A 22,862-nucleotide genomic window follows, 5' to 3' on the forward strand; every position below is an offset into this window, starting at 1 on the left:
CCATATTCTAGATCTGGTAGCCTTTATTTTTTAAAAAAAATAGTTTGTTAAAATGGAAATTCTCTTACACTTACACTGAAAAAATAAACTTCAAAGGCAACCATTTCTGAGGATCCGAAATGAATGATTTGTCATTAAGGTTTTACAATATACAGATACATTTGGTTAAAGCCATAATAACGGAAGATGTACGAGTTTAAAAGCAACCATCAGCTCTGCTTTCCATATCTTCCAAGATTTTCTAAAGACCATGCTACATATATAATTTCCAACAATTTAAAGAAAACATTTTAGCCAGAATATTAATCTCTAAATGCCCTCAGAAGATGATTTATGTGCAAAGGAATCCCTTACCTTTTGAGCCATCCATAATTCCACATAAGAAGATATATAGTGACCGCATCCCCATTTGTAGCAGGAGCTCATAACCATGATATAAACTAATACAAAGAGCAAAATCTCCTTCTATTACACCATGTTGCATCCCCTGGGGAAACATCGGAGCCAATTATATAGATTTATACACAACAGGAATGGTACAGTGATCCTTGGCATATTCCATTCATGCAACTATGCCATATTACAAGCCACATGTGCGAGTCTCTCATTTTAAAATGCCTCCCTACAGAAAGCTTACATGTTAAAAAGACAATTAGCTACAGGGGACTCTGTATTCATTCAGATTCATTCAGAAGTGGTCCAGTTGCATGAAAGGGTGCTGTTCTGTATCTGAATTAGTTCTGAGAAACCCCACAGCCTACACAGCGTTTGAAGCCACAAACAAAACCAACTATGTAATATTTGTATCATCTGGATCTTCAAAGCAGATCCAGATTAAACACTTGAAATAGACTCCAAGATAGTCAAGAGTTGTAAAACTGATCACAGTCCCCCCTCCTTCGTAGACTGTCCTATAGGAATAATTCTGAGAACACTGCAGTATTCCATAACAGCAGACACTTATTTCACAGGGATGTACTAAAGCTATACTGTACCAGCTTGTATGTAAAAACAGCTGATACATTGTAGTGGCTCAGCAATGGAGCTACAGAATGTATCCAGAAAACCCAAGGTTCAATCTTATCTGTAGCATCAACCCACTAGGAGGTGGGTTTAGAGCAGCCAGTATCTTTCAGCCTCGCCCCACCTCAATAATATTGAATAGTGCTGACCTATCTTATAGGGTTGTTGTATGATTAATGAGAAAATGCATGGGACAGTGCTCCGAATGGCAAGCAATCATTAAACAGAGACTCTTGTAGTAAGATTATATTGCAGAGTAATATTTACCACGAAGTGGGAAGCAGGATTTTTCCTAAATTGATCCCGTGCTAGAATTATCTGATATTTTGTAATTGCAGAAATGTCACGTTGAGACAAAACCCGGAGCCTAATCAGTCGGCCAGCAAAAGTTTCCAGGACCTACATATAAAACAAACGAAACACAGGAAATGTGAAGTACACAACCCCAAAACTTTTATTAGTAATAGTTATGCTGGGACCTGCAGAGAAGAGGGAAGCAACTCCACCTACGCTGCATTGAAATAAAACATGATTCATTTCACAGAATTATAGTGCTGTGTATTTATGTAAATTGTTTAGATTTTATATACCTATTTGTTGGTGGTGTTGGGATGGTTTTTGGTTTTTTATTTGTTATGTACTAGGGAATGTTTTGAGACAAGTCAGGCCTATACAAAAGGGATAGGCTCTACTTGAACCAGGGTGGAACCAGACTGTTGCCGCTTAATATAGAAAAAGGGGGTCAAACAGCTTTTAAACAGATTGCTGGGGGAGGGGGCGGTGGACTGACACGTGTTGAGGAGCATCTGGTTTAGAATAAATAGTCCCCCAGGGACAAGGGTGGAAACGTTTATGACCATCTAAAGGGGGAGAGAAAGAACAAGGCATTAAAAAAGTGCAGGGACACATGATAGCAATTCAGCGAGGCCAATGCGTTGTAAGAGTAAAATGCGCATGGCAAAGCCATTTGGAGACATAGCATATATAGGTGTTTATATGCTAATGATCATGGGCAGAAGGAGGTATAGCCATGGGGAGGTGGTGAACTACCCTAGAAGACAAGGTCAAGGCTATCTATGCCTTGTTCCTTGCTCCCACTACTCTCATGGACAGGTTCCTCGTTGCTCATCTGCTGTGCCCACTGGCCTGCGTGTGCTGTTGTTTAATGCCAGATCGGTACACAATAAGACCCTCTCATCCATGATTTGATTGTGGACGAAGGTACCGATTTGGTGTGCATTACCGTGACAAAATGCACGGGTACAGGATGGGAAATACCCGGCTTAGCAGTAGTGCGTGTGAGAAGGACCTTGGAACTGTAGTGGATCGCAAGTGGAACATGACCCAGCAGTGTGATGCTGCGGCAAAAAAGGCAAACGCGGTTTTGGGCTGCATAAACAGAGCTATAGTTTCCAGGTTGAGGGAAGTAATAGTCCCACTATATTCTGCATTAGTCAGGCCTCATCTGGAACACTGCGTTCAGTTCTGGGCGCCTCATTTTAAGAAAGGTATAGACAAGTTAGAGCGGGTTCAGAAGAGGGCAACGAGGATGATAGCCGGTATGGAGAACAAGTCTTATGAGGAAAGGTTGAAGGAACTTGGCATGTTCAGTCTGATGAAGAGAAGGCTGAGGGGTGACATGATTGCACTCTTTAAGTACCTGAAGGGCTGTCACATAGAGGAGGGTACAGATTTGTTCTCTGCTGCCCCAGAGGGTAGGACTAGGTCTAATGGTTTTAAGTTGCAGGAGCGTAGATTCAGATTGGACATTAGAAGGAACTTCTTGACAGTAAGGGCAGTTCGGCAATGGAACCGACTGCCAAGGGAGGTGGTGGGATCCCCTTCGCTGGATGTCTTCAAGCAGAGGCTGGACAGCTATCTGCGGGAGATGCTCTAGCTGTGGATTTCCTGCTGTGAGCAGGGGGTTGGACTTGATGGCCTACAAGGCCCCTTCCAACTCTATGATTCTATGATCTGGGTGGGTGAGCTGGGAGGAGGTGATCTAACCCAGCTTTGCCCACCTGGATACTTGGTGCAACACCAGCACAGGCTGTGGGGATGGGGGGGGGGGAGGGAAGGAGTTGCTGTGGTCTACAGAACTTCCATCTCTGTCACCAAGAAACCACTTTGTCTTGGTGCTGGCTGTGAGGGCCTGCACCTGGTGTTGGGCCAAAGAGACAGTAAACTAGGGTTGATGCTGGTGTACCGTCCACCCTGCTGCCCAACAGCTTCTCTGACTGAGCTGGCGGAGGCCGTCACAGCTAAGGTATTGGAGGAGTCCAGAATGATAGTCCTGGTTGATTTCAATGTCTATGCTGAGACTGCCTCTAGTGTTCCAGCTCGGGATTTCATGGACTCCATGACAACCATGGGGCTGACTCAAGTTGTCACCAGACCGATGCATAGGGCAGGGCACAACCTCAACTTGGTTTTTTCTCCAGATGGAGGAAGGGGCGGTCTGGAGATGGGGGCAGGGTGGATGTCACCCTACTGTCTTGGTCAGACCACTTCTTGGTGAAGTTTAGACTTATGGCTCCCATCTTCCCCTGCAGGAGTGGTGGACAGATTAAGATGGTCCATCCCCAGAGACTAATGGGATCCACTGGATTCCTGAATGACCTGGGGGAGTTCCCAGTAGATAGAGTAGGTGACCCTGTTGAAAACCTTGTCATGATGTGGAACAGCGAGGGGCATTGGGCTCTTAACACTGTTGCCCCCGAGTGCCCTCTCTGGCATTGTGGAGCCCAGTTTGCACCCTGGTACATCAGTGAGCTAAGGGCAATGAAACAAGCTGGACGATGGCTAGAGTGCAAGTGGCAAAAGACATGCTGTGAGGTTAACTGGGCACGAGTAAAATATCATAACTGTGCCAACTGTGTGGTGGTGAGGGTGGCGAAGAAGGCCCACTTCTCTGCCACCATCTCATCCTCAGGTCCATTGGAGCTTTTCCGAATTGTCAGGGGTCTGTGGACATCTCCAGGAAATGGAGTTCTAGACCCTTTGAAACCCACTGTAAATTGTTTGTAAGGCACTTTGAGGGTAAAGGTGCTCGCCTCAGTAGCAATCTTGACGCCTCATCCACACTTACTGTGGTCCCCTGTGAAGTGTCCAGTGCAACGTCTGCTGCAACGTCTTGGGAACGGTTTCAGTTGATGCGGCCTGATGACATAAACAAGGTGCTTGCGATGATGCGGCCAGCAATGTGTCCTCTCGACCCTTGCCCTTCTTGGCTTATTGAAACTTGAAGACGGGGTTAGACCGAGTGGATCCAGGGTGTGGTCAACACGTTGTTGCAGGAAAGAGTGGTTCCAGCTGCCCTGAAAGAGGCAGTGATTCAGCCGCTCCTGAAAAAGCTCACCCTGGACCTATTGGTCTGTGACAATTACCGCCCAGTCACAAATACTGCCTTCTTAGGGAAGGTGATTGAGAGGGTTGTGGGCACAGCAATTGCAAGTACTCTTGGATGAGACAGATTATCTTGAGCCATTGCAGGTTGGGTTCAGGCCTGGTTATGGGACTGAATCATCCTTGGTTGCCCTGAAAGATGACCTTTATCGGGACAAGGACAGGGGGAGTACGACCCTGTTATTCTTACTTGATCTCTCAGCGGCTTTTGATATCATTGACCATGGTATTCTTCTGGAGCAACTTGGTGGGAAGGGTATTGGAGGCACTGTTTTACTATCTTCAGGGTCGTTTTTAGAGAATAGCATTGGGTGATTGTCTTTCGGCCCCCTGGCAGTTGTGCTGTGAGGTGCTGCTGGGTACCATCTTGTCCCCCATGCTGGTTAACATCTATATGAAGTCCTTGGGAGCGGTCATCAGGAGATGTGAGGCAAGGTGTCAGCAGTACACTGATGATACCCAGCTCAATTTCTCTGTAACATCTAAATCAGGAGAGGCCATGCAAGCCCTGGACAGATGCCTAGACTCTATGGTGGGCTAATTGAGGGCCAATAAACTGACTCTCAATTCTAGCAAGCCAGAGACACTGTGGGGTGGTGGTTCCCAAGTTCGGATAATTGGTCAGTGGCCTGTTTTGGATGGGATCGTACTCCCTCTGAAAGAACAGGTCTATAGTCTCGAAGTGCTCCTGGATCCATCTTTGTTGCTAGAGGCCCAGGTGAACTGAGTGGCTAGGAGTTCCTTTCACCAGCTTCAGATGATAAAACAGCTGTGGCCGTTTCTGGACCAGGATCGCCTGACCACTGTTGTCCATGCACTGGTAACTTCCAGGGTGGATGACTGTAATGCACTCTATGTGGGGCTGCCCTTGAGGTTGGTCCAGAAGCTGCGGCTCGTGCAAAATGAGGCAGTGAGACTACTCACTGTGATGGAGAACCCCTTAAGGGGTCCTAGCCGCAGGCAATTTGGGCCCTTTAAAACTGATAAAGGAGAAATTGATTTCTTTCCCTTAGTCACACACAGCAGGCATTAAAACCAGGCCTGCGTGTACGGAAAAGCAGGAAAAGGGTTAAGCTCACTTTGCTGCAAATTCCTGAGCATCTCTCGGTGCCAAGAATGGCTAAAGCATGACCGCAGATCATTAATTTGGTATTGTTTTACTATTTGATCTTGGGAATGAGGTTTCTGAGCTCTTCTACTATAGCATAATAGCTGCAGCTAAGGGGAAGCTTTATAACAGAATCTAGGTAGAAACGAGATAGAATTTTAGCTTGATATTGATTTTTTATAACCGCATGATATGTATAATTTTATTCTATAAATGTAATAAGTGTGTGGGCCACCTCCTTCATCCAGAGCTTGGAAAAGTTACTTTTTTGAACTACAACTCCCATCAGCCCCAGCCAGCATGGCCACTGGACTGGGCTGATGGGAGTTGTAGTTCAAAAAAGTAACTTTTGAAAGCTCTGCCTTCATTCTTGCTTTCTGGAATGGAGGATGGCGAGAGCTGTGGTAGAAATCTCTTGACTTTTATGTAGTTGTCTACATTCCAGTCACACATAGCTATGAGTCATATACGTCGTTCTGCCTACTTGTGCCGCCACCACACTCATCACTGACATGTGGGCTCCAGTAGGTTGCCTGTGAGGGAATGTCATCCCCAGGCTAAAAAACAAAACAAAGTTCTCTAACGCTGCTTTATGTTATCCATATCTATCTTAGAGCCCTTCTTACTTTAAAGAAAAAATGAAGAGTTATATATTCAACTTAGCACTAACTTGAACGTTCCATCAGTGCAAGGATTTCTCCTTGCGCAACAGAACATCCTCCCTGGCATATCCTGTAAATCTGTTTTAGGGGTTCCCCCAAACCTGTTGGAGCAGATGTGAGGCAGGTGCAGAGGGAAGAGAATACTGTTGCACTAGCACAAGAATTTAATTGAATACCACCCCAATTCATCAGATTCTTGCAGAAAGATAGGAAAAGGTATGCATTAGGCCAGTAATCCCAATGTTTGCCCAGGGGTTTCTGAATTAAAGAAGCAAATAAAAATCCTGAGCAACAAAAGGGAACAATGATGGTGCTCTCATTGTTTGGGAGGGACCATCCAAGATTTAAGTAATCCAAACATATTTTACAGGTGTAATGTTCCCCCACCAATTATATTCTAGAACGAATTTATCTATTTAGGATAGTATAATGAGCACCTTTTGTCTGGTTTGCTGCTGCTGTCATTCACACCAGTCTCTAAAATGTGTACGTCTTGTACATATTTGCTATTGTGGAATAGTCTCCCCGAGGAGGTATGCCTGGCACCGACACTATTATCTTTTCGGCGCCAGGTTAAAACCTTTCTCTTCTCTGAGGCATTTTAATCTAAGTTATTTATGTAAATGTTGTAATTGGTATTTTAGATGATGTACTTTTATATTTGTTATATTGATCTTGTAATTTTATTATTGTATATGTTTCTGCGTTTGCCGCCCAGAGAGCTGTTTGCTAGTTGGCCGGGATATAAGCTGAATAAAATAAAATAAATAAAATTACATTAAGCTAATCAATTCAAATAGTCCAGTCAAAATAAGTTGTACAAATAATGCAATTAATTTTATTTTGGCACCAGAATAGAAGTAGTTACGCATTCTTAAGTCCAACTGAAATCAGTGTGATTGAGAAACAAGTTTTTTTTCTGGACTAGATTTTATTCTCATTATCCCAAAGAAAAAGGAGAATTTTCATATGTAAATATCTACAAATATACATTTAACAATTTAATGACCTTCTTACAGATATGGCAGAGCCAATACAACAGCTGACCAGAAATAACCATCCTCAGGACAGAGAAAGTGTCCCATTTGTTGTGATAACCCGTAAAGAAAAGGTAATCTCCTCCTTAAGATACACTTGTATGTATTACAGCAAGAGTGGGCAAAGAAATGGATGTGACTCTGACCTTTGCATATCTTCTAACAAATAGTCAAATGTTAATGAATGGTAAGCGGTATTAAAATTAGGAGTTTGTTCCTGCCTAATTTTCATTTTGTTCTAAAAAAAACATATTCTAACCATGCTGCAGAAGTCCAACAATGCATTTTTTATTGTTTTTTTAACAGCTGAATAAAAAAATGAAAATTAAATACTGGATGAGGGCCAATACACTGAAGCTCAGTCCCAATGAGGCAGAGGTGCTGTTGGTGGGCGTTTTGTCTGTCCGGGGAGACTACGTTCTGGAAGGAGTTGTATTTTTCCAGTGGATGCACAAGTGGCCTCCGTAGCATGAAATGCAGCTTCTCCTGGACAGAGAAGTTAGCTGTGTTCTGGTAACTCCTAACTTGAATTTCTGCAATGTATTTTATGTCCAGAAGCTCATTAGTTCAGAACAGAGTTAGACTGACAGGGACCAGAAATCAGGAGGCATCACACCACACCTGTTTTGAAACAACTTCACTGACACCCTGTTTATTTAGGGGCTCAACTCAAAGTGCTCAAAGTTAGGCTTTTAAACATGGCTAATATTTCAATTTACATTTTTAATTATTTTAAGCTGCTATGAAGTTTTATTCATACATTCTCATAATTATTTTTTTTTACTTTGCCCACTTTTTTTTACTTTGATAGGCCACAGCAGAGTGAAATATATATTTAAAATAAAAGTAATATAGATAGCAAAACCAGAAGGGGTGAAGTTGTGTAAGGGCAAGGATTTCAGGGCCTTTGGTTTGGTGGTGGTGAATAGAGTTTCTTACGCTATAAGCTTCAGTTCAATTCTTTAGTTATAAAATATTGGGTTAGACAATGTTTCCCCTGTACCCAATATTCTGGAGATTTACTCATGAGTTACTTACAATTAAATGGGATGACTCTATAAAGGCCATCATGAAGAATTATCCTCTTATGTCAGTTCCCATGATAGCAGAGTTCTAAGGCTGACCTTGCTGGATCAGGTGAAAGAGGTCCACTTTGGTAAGTGTTCCATTACCAAAAACTGCCAGTCAAATTTTAAGAGGCTCGCAAGCAGGGTATGGAGGTAATGGCCTGATGTTTGTCCCCAGCACCCAATATTCTTTGGCTAGGCTATTGTTGAACAGGCCTGTTTGGATGCTTGATAGTAGGGCTGTGCACAAATCTGATTTGTGGCTCCACTTTGTAAATACAGATCAGGCCCAATCTGGTCTGGTCAGATTCGGACCCAATCCTATCCAATTTGGATCATTATCTGGATATTACAGATCTCCAGAAATCCCATTGACTTACATTGCACAACCAAAATGGCCATAACTTTCTTGTATTTAGACCTAGAATCATGAAATGTGGAAGCATGGTAGCTACTACATAGAGTATTAAACCTGCCAAATTGCAGGCCAATAGCTCTAGGGTTTTTCATGCTAGTCACCTTTAAACTTTACAATTTTTAAAAATTAAAACAGACATAATGGCTTTGCTTTTTCACACAGGGACACGAAATTTGGTGACAGGATAGCCTCCTATAGAGGGAATTAACATCTAATTCAGGTGATTAGATCCAGGGTTTTTTCATGCTAGCCTCCTTGAAAATTTGCTTTTTCTGATTTTTTTTTAAAGTAGTGCTGATTCTCATGCTACTGTATTTCCCATGTTCCTTTCTTCAAAAGCTTGAAAAAAATTGAGGGTGTTTACAAATTTGGTTTCTGATACTAGACGTGAGTGGGTGGCATCAGGCAGGCACAAGCTGGCACCACTGTGGAAATAATACCCACATAGGAACATGAAATTCGGGGACATGGTAGCAACTTTAAAGGAAATCAACCCTACTAAATTTCAGGTGAGTAGCTCCAAGAGTTTTCATACTAGCTACCTTTGACATTTGCTTTTTTTTTTTTTTTTAAAGACCCTGTCATATGGGGAACAGAGTGCCAAGAGTAATAGTGATTGAGAGAAAAATAAATTTTATATTAATAATATGCACTGTGGATAGCAAATGGAAATATTTACTTTCACTTTTTTGATTTACTTTTTAAAATGTTTATTGTATTGGATTGTTGATTGTATTTTAGTATTATTTTGTTATTCATTGTATTTTTTATGCTATTTTATGTTCACCACCCAGAGAGCTATTGCTAGTCGGGCGGTATATAAATTTAATAAATAAATAAATAAATAAATAATCATAATAATTGCTAACTCAGAATGCTGGCTAATATGCCTACAAGATTTGGCTGGCTTATAATAATAATGATGATGATAATGATGATAAAAGTGTAACCACACAAGCTGGCTGCTTCTTATTTGTGGGCAACAACTGGAAAAAAATACAGAATGCAGAAAGCTGTGGTTAAATTTGCCCACAAGGTTTAATAATAACGGCTACCAATGAGAATCCAAATAATAATAATAATAATAATAATAATAATAATAATAATAATAAAGACAAGTTTTTAAAAATGTAAATAAGGATGGTACTGGGATGGATTGGAAAAGAACAGGAAACATACGTAAGCTGAACAAATGCCACCCAACCCCCACAAAATATTCCTAAGAGACAGAACTTACAATAGATTTCTGCATTGTAAGATTTCACCCCTCCCAAGCACCGAGATTGGGCACTATTGGGTGGGGCGACAGCATTCAATCCTTCCTCCCCCCTCTCCCCACCCTGGTATTCTCCTTTATGATGTTGCAATTGCTGCATTTCAGAGACACCGTCTGCGTTCATTAGAGACTGTTTTGAGCTGCAGATCTGTACAAATATCTACAAATTGATTAAAGACTAGCCATTCTGCTCTGTAAAAATTTGTAGCTGCTTCAAATGTACCTGATCTGGACAGGTTACAAATAGACCCAAATAAGCCCTATTTGGTTTGTGATTTGTACAAATACAGTGCACAGCCTTACATGAAAGTGTTATCCTGTTCTGTTGCTGACTTGCTGTTTTAAATGTGTTTTTAAAACGAGTTCATTGTATCCTGATTTGTGTGTTATTTTATTGCATTTTGATTTTATAACTTCTGTAATAAATAATTAAAACCCCAAAATTTAGGTAGAATTTCACTGAAGGGAAAAGAAATGTGATACATTTTCAGATGAAGCAATGTTACCACCAGTCTTAGGGTTGTATCCAACAAAGTCATCCTGTTCACATGAGGACTCCTGCTTGTGCAACAGAACTTCCTCTCCTCCTCCGCTCCCCATCCCCTCAGTTTGCTCTGGATGATTGCGGGAACCCCAGAACAGATTTGAGGTGAGGAGAAGAGGGAAGGAGAAGGGAAAGTCCTGTTATACTAGCAGAAGTCCTTGTGTGAAGAGGATGACTTTCCTGAATTCAACCCCTAGCCTCGATAAATCATGATAGGTCTTTCTAACAATTTTTCTGTTAACATCTCAAATTCAAACACCACATAGATCAGATCTATGTTTATTCAGTCTTTCCCTGATCAATGCAGGAATCCAAAGAACACGTTTCTACCACCCATAGGTTTTCACCAAGTCCTTGTGATTTATTATAATTAACAAAAGTGTTTCAATAACTAATGGCAGTTTACATACAACATGCACATGTACAATTTTGTTTTCTGTCATTTTTTCACATTCCTAACAAACCAAAGCAAGAAATGGAATGCATCAACATTACAATACTTGGTGTGAGCAAACAAAAATGGACGGGAATGGGACATTTTCAAACAGGCAACTACAAAATATTTTATGCAGGAAATGAGAAATTAAGAAGAAATGGGGTTGCTTTCATAGTGAGAAGTGATGTAGCAAAAGCAATTAGGAGCTACAACGCAAGGTCTGAGCAAGTGATATCAATGAGATTAAACGGGAAACCTATCAACATAACCATCATCCAAGTCTATGTTCCGATGGCAAACGCAGAAGAGGAGGAATTGGAGAGACTTTACACAGAAGTACAGGAAGAAATTGATCACACACCAAAACAAGATGTGCCGATAATCATGGGGGATTGGAATGCAAAAGTAGGGAACAGAGAAGAACTAGGAATTGTGGTGAAATGGGGCCTAGGAGACAGAATGAAGCAGGAGACTTATTGAATTCTGTGAAGCCAATGATTTGTTTCTTGCGAACACATTTTTTGAGCAACCGAAAAGACGACTGTACACATGGACATCACCAAATGGTCAATATAGGAATCAAATTGATTATATAATTGGCAACAGAAGATGGAGAAGTTCCATACTTTCTGTGAAAACAAGACCAGGAGCAGACTGCGGTACAGATCATGAACTGGTCGTATCGAAAATCACAGTAAAGCTAAAGAACAACAAAGCAATTATAATGCCAAAATACAATTTAAATAACATCCCAGAAGCATATAAAGATCAAATAAGGAACAGATTTGAGGCTTTAAACTTAGTTGACAGAGAACCAGAAGAACTATGGAATGAAGTCAGGGACATTTATCAGGGAAGAATGCAAAAAGACAATACCTCTAGTTAAAAAGAGAGAAAGACCTCAGTGGAAACTCTTAAAATGGTTAAAGAAAGAAGGAAAGCAAAAGCAAAAGTAGAAACACAGTCTGAACCCTAAATGCAACAATACAGTGACTAGTACATAGGGACAAAGAGAACTATTACAATAGTTACTGTATAGAGATAGAAGAGGATAACAAAAAGAGTAGAACAAGAGCCCTATTCCAAAAGATTAGAGAAACGAAAGGGAAATTTAAACCAAGAGTAGGGATGTTGAATAATCAACAGGGGAACACACTGACTGACTGAGATGAAATAAAAGGAAGATGGAAGCAATACACTGAAGAACTCTGTAAAAGAGATGGCAGGATGACAGATTCATTCACGGAGGAACCATATGATGAAGAACCAGAAATTTTAGAATATGAGGTGAAAGCTGCTCTTAAAATACTTGGAAGAAACAAATCACCAGGAATAGATGGCCTATCAATAGTTGCTACAAGCTACTGAGACTGAATCTGTCCAAATTTTGACAAACATCTGTCAAGAAATATGGAAAACTAAACAATGGCCCACAGACTGGAAGCGTTCCATACACATCCCAATTCCAAAGAAAGGGGATCCCAGGGAATGCAGTAATTATTGAACTATTGCCTTAATATCCCATGCAAGTAAAATAATGCTCAAGATTCTACAACAAAGGCTCTTACCATATATGGAGCGAGAAATGCCAGATGTCCAAGCTGGATTTATAAAGGGAAGAGGCACCAGAGATCATATCACAAACATACGTTGGATAATGGAATGGACCAAGGAATTTCAGAAGAAAAATCACCCTGTGCTCTATAGATTACAGCAAAGCCTTTGACTGTGTAGATCATGAAAAACTATGGAATGCTTTAAAAGAAATGGGGGTGCCAAAGCATCTGATTGTCCTAACGCGCAACCTATACTCTGGACAAGAGGCTACTGTAAGGACAGGATATGGAGAAACCGATTGGTTCCCCATTGGAAAGGGTGTCAGACAGGGGTGTATTTTATCACCCTATTTGTTTAATCTATATGCAGAACATATCATACGGAAAGCGGGATTGGACCAAGATGGAGGTGTGAAAATTGGAGGGAGAAATATCAATTATTTAAGATATGCAGACAATACCATACTGCTAGCAGAAACCAGTAATGATTTGAAAGGTATGCTGATGAAAGTTAAAGAGGAAAGCACAAAAGCAGGACTACAGCTGAACGTCAAAAAGACTACAGTAATGACAACAGAAGATTTATGTAACTTTACAGTTGACAATGAGGACATTGAACTTGTCTAGGATTATCAATACCTTGGCACAGTCATTAACCAAAATGGAGACAATAGTCAAGAATTCAGAATAAGGCTAAGACTGGGGAGGGCAGTTGTGAGAGAACTAGAAAAAGTCCTCAAATGCAAAGATGTATCACTGGACACCAAAGTCAGGATCATTCAGACCATGGTATTTCCGATCTCTATGTATGGATGTGAAAGTTGGACAGTGAAAAAAGCGGATAAGAGAAAAATCAACTCATTTGAAATGTGGTGTTAGAGAAGAGCTTTGCGGATACCATGGACTGCAAAAAAAGACAAATAATTGGGTGTTAGAACAAATTAAACCAGAACTATCACTAGAAGCTAAAATGTTGAAACTAAGGTTATCATACTTTGGACACATAATGAGAAGACATGATTCACTAGAGAAGACAATAATGCTGGGAAAATCAGAAGGGAGTAAAAAAAGAGGAAGGCCAAAGAAGAGATGGAATGAGTCCATAAAGGAAGCCATAGACCTGAATTTACAAGATCTGAACAGGGTGGTTCATGACAGATGCTACTGGAGGTCGCTCATTCATAGGGTCGCCATAAGTCGTAGTCGTCTTGGAGGCACATAACAACAACAAACCAGGCTGGCCCTGATCACATCACAGCTACGTTATCATAAGCATGTACAGCCATATTGCACTTTCAAAATCCACCCCCCCTAACCCACATTCATTATTGGAGCCCGACTTCCCCTTCAAAAATAGGAGTAGCTTAAGGTCATCATCAAGACATTCACACTTTCACAAAACCTAGAAGGTTTACCAAGAAACCAACAGGTCTTTTCAAATGCAACTCTGTTTGCTGCTATCATCTTACATCATGAAAATAATCAGCAGTGGAAGTGCCACTCTAGTCTACTTAGGAAGTCCTCACTAGCTTCTCTTTAAATAGCTAGCTATATGGAAACACTGAAAATTATGGACTTACAATATTAAATGAATGCTTCAAAACAGAATCGCATTTTTTCAGCCTACAACATGGACAGCAATTTTTTTGCACCTTTCTAGAACGTTTTTACATTGTATCAATACAGCTTGTTTCAAATTATTTTAAATTAGATTTTAATTACCAGTTAAATTGTAGGATGCTCTCTTTGCAAATATGGATTAATTTGCTTATACTTTGTTATTCGGCTATAATTTTTAGAAGTTGCTATGAGGAGGTTTTGGACCCTGGTAGTCTATAGAGGCAATTAAAAAAAAAAAAGAACAGATTAATGCAAGTAGCTAAGAGGGTGAAGGAAGCTGAATTCTTCAGATCATTTTGTTATATGCTGATGTGAACAAAAGTTGACTTGCAGTGGAGAACTCGGAATTCTGAAACATTTCAGCTTTACTGGAATGTGAAATATTTTAAGAACATAAGAACATAAGAAGAGCCTGCTGGATCAGGCCAGTGGCCCATCTAGTCCAGCATCCTGTTCTCACAGTGGCCAACCAGGTGCCTGGGGGAAGCCCGCAAGCAGGACCCGAGTGCAAGAACACTCTCCCCTCCTGAGGCTTCCGGCAACTGGTTTTCAGAAGCATGCTGCCTCTGACTAGGGTGGCAGAGCACAGCCATCATGGCTAGTAGCCATTGATAGCCCTGTCCTCCATGAATTTGTCTAATCTTCTTTTAAAGCCGTCCAAGCTGGTGGCCATTACTGCATCTTGTGGGAGCAAATTCCATAGTTTAACTATGCGCTGAGTAAAGAAGTACTTCCTTTTGTCTGTCCTGAATCTTCCAACATTCAGCTTCTTTGAATGTCCACGAGTTCTAGTATTATGAGAGAGGGAGAAGAACTTTTCTCTATCCACTTTCTCAATGCCATGCATAATTTTATACACTTCTATCATGTCTCCTCTGACCCGCCTTTTCTCTAAACTAAAAAGCCCCAAATGCTGCAACCTTTCCTCGTAAGGGAGTCGCTCCATCCCCTTGATCATTCTGGTTGCCCTCTTCTGAACCTTTTCCAACCCTTATAAATACAGTTTGACATGAATTCACGGAAAATCCACACAAGCTGAAGAAATGAGAGGCTTTACAAACATATCTAGTCCATCTGATATGGATTTTCTCATCCGGTTCCAAAACATCACCATCTACATCAGTGGTAGAGAATGCCTGGCCTGAGGCTCATCAGGACCACCAGGCTTCCTCGAAAAGCACACAAGGCTCCTTTGCAAAAGACATGCCCACTTGCCTCACACCATTGTCGTATAGGATGTCAAGTGTGGTAGAACAACACCAAAAAGACCTTCCTCTTCCGACAAGCCTTTTAAGTTGAGACCTTATCCCAGTCTGTGCCTGTGTTGGAATTGCTTTTAAATGTTTTTAAACCTTTTTTTTTTTAAAGTTAACCTTTTTTAGAAAACTTATTTTAAAAAAATGTTTTTAAATATGTTTTGTTTTAATTGTATTTTAAAGTCTGTTTTTATTATGTTTTAAAGTGTTTTTAGTGCTTTTGTTTGCTGCCCTGGGCTCCTGCTGGGAGGAAGGGCGGGATATAAATCAAATAATAAATAAATGATAAAAAGGGGGTGGCAGCCAATTGCAGGTGCTTGTACAGAGCCCTGCATAGCACTTTGAAGCCCGGAAGACCAGCTGATTGTCAGAGCTTCGAAGCACCACACTTTGAATTTTAAAAACTGGTCCAGGGAGGGAAGGGAAGGGAAGGGACGGATCTGGCCTGCTGAGCAGATCCATTTCCCTACCTCTGATCTACATCATTAACATCAGGAGTGGACCAACTTCTAGCTTATATAGCCAATGAAACCTCTGTGCAGTGTTCAGTACATGCATCTCTAGTCTTTTCCAGGTCTCTATAATTAAAGCAGTGTTCAAACAAGTTTTATTCAGTAGCAGCCTTCTTTTGGGAGAGAAGAGAAAAATGGTTGCTTTACATGGTAAAAATTCAAGTAAGTTTAGGTATATTGAAGATCAATGAAGTATAGAGTGTTATTTTGGGTAAAATGACTGATTAATATATTCATGTGGTTTTTTAAGCAGTATTTATTTTGATGTGCTACTGAATGAACTGTGTTACTCTTGAAGTTGTAGGTAAATTGTTTGATTGCTGACATTTTGTCTGATGCTGCTCAATCTCCATTCATTTCAGAGGGGCTGGTGATGTAGACCCACACATGCCACACCAAAATGAATTGAACGCCATTGTCTGTAGGCATGCAATACTTTAGCATATAGCAACATGGTTCCTCATTAGCACACAAGTTTATTTGTATAAATATATTTACAAATCTTTTGATTATTTTCTAGACCTGCTGAATACTATAGCTTGGGCAGAAATGAAGCATTTAAAGCATTGCTACCTCCTTTGTCAACAAAACAGTGTTTTATTTTATACATTGTTAATATAATTCTGCAAATTATAAGTCAGATTGATTTGTTTAACCTGTTTTAAAAAGAGGCTATTATCCACTTGAGCTTTTGGTAGCCACAGAGTAGGGTATAAATTGAAGTGTTTGAAAAATCATGATTAAAAAAGTCCACTTAAAATCTAGAAATTAAACAGTATGTATCCTACGATAAAATTCCATAAAATTTAAGTTTCCATCTGGGCTGTGGAGTCGTAAGCAATTTTGGATGGAGTCGTAAGCAGTTTTGGGTGGAGTCGGAGTCAGTAGAAATGTACTGACTCCAACTTCCAAATAAATTTTGATTGACAAGAAGCAATTTTGGGTGGAGTCGGACAGTAGAAAAATAGAGGAGTCGGAGTCGAAGGTTTGGCGTACTGACTCCACAGCCCTGGTTTCCATCCACTCCTGCTGCCACAGGCAGCCCCTGAAAAAAAACTCTCCAGTGGAGCTGGGGGGCCCTTCTGGATAGAACTGAGTGCAGGAGACTGTAGAGGAAAGGAGGGGGCAGGAAGCCACCCTTCTGCTAATTTGCTTCAGTTAATTTCTCCGAGGATTCAAGGCACAGAGTTTAGTGTTTCTCATGGTATGGTTGCCCTGTTCATTTGGAACCTCTGCAGTGGATCACTTCAATAACCATGTTCTAGTCTTCCAAACTATGACTTGGAAAAGTCAGGAACATGCTTGAGCTTATCCAATTTTTTTTCATCACCAAGTCCTTCTCTCTTGCTTTGTTTTCTCTGAACATAGTTTGCTGTGGGTGTCTAAAGCAGACAAAATGCAGTTAGCACAAACCAGAATTGCCTCTGAATCATGATGTGCAAGCCCACTTCAGACCAGAGTTTGGAGGCAAGTTTATTTATTTATTTATTATTTGATTTATATCCCGCCCTTCCTCCCAACAGGAGCCTAGGGCGGCAAGCAAAAGCACTAAGAACACTTTAAAACATCATAAAACAAACTTCAAAATACATTAAAACAAAACAACTTTTAAAACATTTTTTAAAAAGCTTTGAAGGCATCTTAATAAAAAAAGGTTAAAAAACATCGGTTATTTTTTTTTTTAAAAAAAGTTTAAAAACATATTAAAAAGCAGTTTCCAACACAGAAGCAGACTGGGATAAGGCCTCTACTTAAAAGGCTTGTTGAGGCATTCATAGCAAACTAGAGTTCTAGAAAAAAGGAAAGGGTGGAAGGAACTGGCCCAAGAGGAGGGAGTTATGGTTTTGGAGGATTCAAACAGGGAAAACCCAATTAGCTAGTGCTTGCTAGTACCTAATTATTTGATCTAGCTCTTCGGATTCTATAGGCTTTGCTTATTTACTTGTGCAAGATGTACATAAAAATGAGATGTTGAATATAATATTGATTGGTGACATGTTACATGGGCCTTTGTAGTCACATTCAGACTAGGTGTTATTCCAAGTCTGCATGTTGGTTTAACTGTTCAGTCACCAACATATTTTTTAAAAAATTAGCAAAGCACCCCCATATGCTTTTGCTGCTCTCAGCTTCCCATCTGTATTGGAGACATTCATCTGTTCTAATACCAAAGACAGAACTGTATACAATCAGTGAAAATTACACAGTGATGGAAGAGAAGCACATTGTTCAACCTGGATAATATGGAACAGAGATTATAATCTCATTAAATCAGGCTGGACAGGAAACCAGCATGGAACTGGACAATGTAGTTGTCCCAGGTCCAACTGACCTTCCTCCCCAGGAGCTCCCTAATCAAGGAGGAACATTACTAAGGAGTATGAGTTATGGAGCAATCCACAGCCCTTGTACTACCTTTAGCCTGCATGCCCTGGTCTCAAAGAGCAGCTGCCTCTATGTCCTTGCCGAGTGCCCATGTGGGGGCCTATAGCACCAATTCCATATAGTGCCAACATGCTTTTTTGGGGGAGAAGGGGGTGGAAAACAACAGGCCTCTGCCCAACATCAACTGAGTTCTCTGAAAGGAACTGCTTCTTCCTACAGCCACTCTCTCATCGGTCATGGTATCTGTCTTCGACCCTACACAGAACCTCAAGATAAAAACCATTAAGACATATTTACTGAATCCAAGGCAACCACTGCAGAAGCTGGCCTCAAATGCCTCTACACCACACCATCCCCTGCTCAACTCAGTGTTATAAGGAAGAACAGCTACTGTGTGGCTATTTCAGCAATAACAGCTTTAGCATGAGAGTCAGGCTCTCTCAAGTATACTGCAAGACTGAGCTGAAAAGATTGTAATATCGCCGGGAAACATCTCACACACAAGGGATAACCATGCCACTTTACTTTTCGCAGTCTGAAAAAATATCAGGACACCAACCATAAACAGAGGTTTCTTTGTTGCAAACATCTGCCAATAAAAGATCCCAACTCCTGTTCACGGCTATTAATATTCACTTGCCAGATAAAATTTTGAACACACAGAACCCTCAAAGATAACCTTCCACTAAGAGCAGTGACCATTTCGGGGGGGGGGGGGGAAGCATAACTGAAATGTCCTGAGGCGCCATTGCTGGTCCTATTGGGAGGAAGGGTACGGTATAAATTTATTTTTTTTAAAATTAAACAAATCAGAACTTTGTGAAAAACGCAATAGTAAAAACCACCAACATGATCAGCTATCGATTCTATTTTTGAAAGATGGCCAGGCCTGCTCGTAGTCTCCAGATACCAAGCTGGGAAATTGAGGAGACCAGGCAGGTGTTGACATGAGTTTCAGGGCAAGGCAGCCTGGCTCTCTGCTCCGGTGTGTCACAACAGTACAGAAATTGGCTAAACAGAAGATTTACTCAGAGGGTAAATCCAGCCAGCCCTAGGAAGTGGCATTTCCTCTGGCCAAAGAGAGGATCCACCTATTATGCAGTCAAGATGGACATACTAGGATGAAGACGGCAATCCCTTTTCCCAAAATACCACACTTCCTGGGAAATCAGGGACCAGCCCAAGGCATGACAGTAATCTTAAGCCCAGAGCTTCAAAGTAATTTGTAACTACCCCCTTTCTGTTACGCATTCTTATGAAACCAAATTCCTAGAAAAAGGAGCAGATTCTGACCCAGTGGTTGGAATCTCCCACGCAACCACCTCCACCGCATGCCATCTTCTTTGCAAGGATCATCTCAGTGCAGTACACTGGACAGGGAAGCTCTGAGAGGTATTCTATTGGCTGCCTGGCATCAGCACAGAAGCACAAGATTGCTACCCACTTACAGCTGCAAGAGCTCCTCAGGGCGTTGGATAGGTGAACTATTAATCCTTTTTCTGTCTTCTAGAGTCTTATGCTAAAGTGGCATGCTCCCATCTCTTGTTAGCAAAGTGCTCCCTCTTTTTCTCGTGCATTCTTTTCTGACAGTTTATGCTCCAGTTTAGGGTTGTGAATGCAGTAGGCTGTTAGGTAAGAGGAGCAAGTGGATCTGTGTCCTACACCTTGCTTAGTGTGTAATTGCATTTCTCTTCCTCGCCCCACTTTAATAAATCTAGTGCTTCAGGATTCAACTTGAGATCTTCCTGTGGGTGTGAATTCTTGGATCGTGAGCTTCATTAGATACATGTTGAGGGTGGCATGTGGTCAACCCTTGTAAAATACCGCCACGCCCTCACCAGTGTATTGAAGGGTCAAATATGAAGTGCACACAAACATGACTTTCCAGAGACACATGTAGCAAAGGTTAAAACAGCAATTGGGAAAGAACTCCAAAAAAGAATGCTAGAGTTACAAAAGCAAAGCCAACTTTCTATTTCACAGAGTGAGTGAGCACAATCTCTTCAGTGGAAAATAAAAATAAGTGTGCAACAAATGTTTCAGAATTATCTTTACACTGTTGTTCTGCCTACTGCCGTTCTTACCCATTTTAATACGAAGTTGCTGACTCACCTTGATGTAAGCATTCCGAACTTCAGCCAATTCTTTCCCAAGTGGAACGACACATTTTTCAACCTGCCGCTCATGAGAATAAGGCTGAATATCAGGGGAATCTTCAGAACATAGTTCTATGTGTGAAATCAACAGGTTGGAAATAACTTGTTGCACAGCCTACAAAGAAATGCCAAGAAAGTTACCATCTGCTTGTATTTTTCTTAAGGTCATGTTAGTGCAGTAAAAACAAGACACATTTGAATTTCTTAGCATTTATACATAACTTCAGAGAATATCCGAACTGTTTCAGATACCCTATTATATTTACAATCCTTATGACAGATAGTGGATGCCACAGAAAGGCAGCTGGAAGAGAGAGCCTTCCGCCCTATTCTTTGTAACCTTCCCAGTCTCTTTCCGCGGTGTCCGTCACAGCCTGGCACCAAAAGAACATACAAAGGGCCCTGCTGGATCAGGCCAAAGGAGACCCATCTAGCCCAGCATCTCACAACGGCTAGCCAGTCCCCTATATGAGAAGCCTACAAGCTGGACATGGGTGCGACAGCGCTCTCCCCACTTGTGATTCCAGCAACTCCGACAGCGGAGGGAGAACATCAGCTGACTGGTGGCTCCAACTTTGAGGGGTGGGTGGGGCTGCCGACCTGTTAAAGTTGGCCCATAAAGGCCAGGTCGCCATCCCTGACTAAGGGTATCCATTACAAACATGTTCTTTGCTAGGATCTACCCTCTTAGTTTCAACTGTCTCCAGCTAAGTAAACCTAATCAAGTGGACAGTACATTATAGAAACAGAGTTATGAATTGAGAGAAACATTCAGGGAATTGTTTCATCATTATTTCAACAACCATTATCACATATTACGCACACTTTACTAGGAAAGTTCATGCAAGCCCTTCATCCCCAAGTCCCCGGATAACAGGGCTTGAATTACCTTTGCATCACTACCGGGAGTGGCACTTAGAGCCAAAATACGGAACTGCCGGGTATATCTGCATAATTCTTTCACAACCTGAAAGAAAATAGCTATCATTACCAGTTATACTATTGTATCCAACATACAAAATTCAACAAGGAAGGCTCCCACGTAACATAAGAGTCAGACTAAAGGCCCATCTAGTACAGCATCCTGTTCTCAACACTGACTAACCACATGCATATGGAAAACCCACAAGCAGGACATGAACGCAACAGCACTCTCCCCACTTGTGAGTCCCCCCCCCATCATTGGCATTCAGAGACATAATGTGTCCAACAGCAGACATAGAACATAGTCACCGAGGTTGAAAAATGGACTGCCTTCAAGTCGATCCCGATTTATGGCAACCCTATGAAGAGGGTTTTCATGGTAAGCGGTATTCATAAGGGGTTTACCATTGCCTTCCTCTGAGGCTGAGAGGCAGTGACTGGCCCAAGGTCACCCTGTGAGCTTTATGGCTGTGTGGGGATTTGAATCCTGGTCTCCCAGGTCATAGTCCAACACCTTAACCACTACACCGCACTGGCGTAGCCATTAATAGCCTTATCCGCCATGAATTTGTTTAATCTGCTTTTAAAGCCATTCAAGTTAAAGCCATCTAATCTTGTCAGAGTGAATCCCGTTGTTTAACGCTGTGTGAAGAAGTACTTCTTTCAGCTTCAGCTTCACTGGATTACCCTATTGGGTTCTATTATTTCGTGGGGTGAAGATTCAGATTTTTTTATTCAGCCACAGACCAGGACTTACAAAATACAAGAACCAAAGCAAAATAAAACATAATAATATGATAGTATGAAACTTAGACCTCATATAAAAACCTAATAAAATATTAACATATTGTTTTACCGACAATTTCTGGTGGAGGGGAGGTAGAGAAAAACTTATGTCCACTTTCTCCACACCACGCATGACTCTGCACCTCTAACCTTAGCCACCCCCCACCTCAGGTCAGCTTTTCTCTAAACTAAACAGCTGCAACGGTTGTAAACTTTGCTAGCCCTTTTCTGAATCTGCTCATTATACACTGTTAACTATGGTTTACCATGGCATGTCAGCTGGCCACTGAGGCAACTAGCTTTATACTTTCCATTTAAAACATGGGACCTTGGAGCCAACTATTATAATCCTGCTGCTAATTTTCTTACTAAAATAATCCAATAATCCTTTTTTCAGCACATGTATGGACTCCTTTCAGGATACATAATTTTTTCTACTACTATCCCACTTGTTTGGAATGTCTTATCTGGGGCTCCAAAGCATCATCATAGTCATCAATGTTGTTGTTTACCTATCCTTTGCCAGGAGGTCCCAATGCAGGTCACAACAGAATAAAATACATTACTAAAAACAGTTTGAACAAATTACAATCACAACAAGTTGTTGTTATGTGCCTTCAAGTCGATTACAACTTATGGCGACCCTATGAATCAGCGACTTCGAATACATCTGTCGTGAACCACCCTGTTC

The 22,862-nt window shown here is 41.2% G+C and overlaps 1 protein-coding gene across 2 annotated transcripts in view; it reads right to left on the minus strand.

Annotated features, from left to right (window-relative positions):
* FANCM (FA complementation group M) overlaps positions 1 to 22,862 on the minus strand; it is a 70,636-nt gene that overhangs the window by 44,328 nt on the left and 3,446 nt on the right. For both annotated transcript variants that reach the window (XM_061612646.1, XM_061612645.1), the window contains exons 3-6: positions 21,351 to 21,428; positions 20,418 to 20,576; positions 1,291 to 1,422; positions 355 to 487 (exon numbers count right to left, since the gene is read on the minus strand). In XM_061612646.1, the coding sequence (XP_061468630.1) occupies positions 355 to 487; positions 1,291 to 1,422; positions 20,418 to 20,576; positions 21,351 to 21,428 (502 nt within the window). The remainder of the gene's footprint in view (positions 1 to 354; positions 488 to 1,290; positions 1,423 to 20,417; positions 20,577 to 21,350; positions 21,429 to 22,862) is intronic.

The sequence above is a fragment of the Rhineura floridana genome, chromosome 2 (genome assembly GCF_030035675.1).
Source record: "Rhineura floridana isolate rRhiFlo1 chromosome 2, rRhiFlo1.hap2, whole genome shotgun sequence".
NCBI lineage: Eukaryota > Metazoa > Chordata > Lepidosauria > Squamata > Rhineuridae > Rhineura > Rhineura floridana.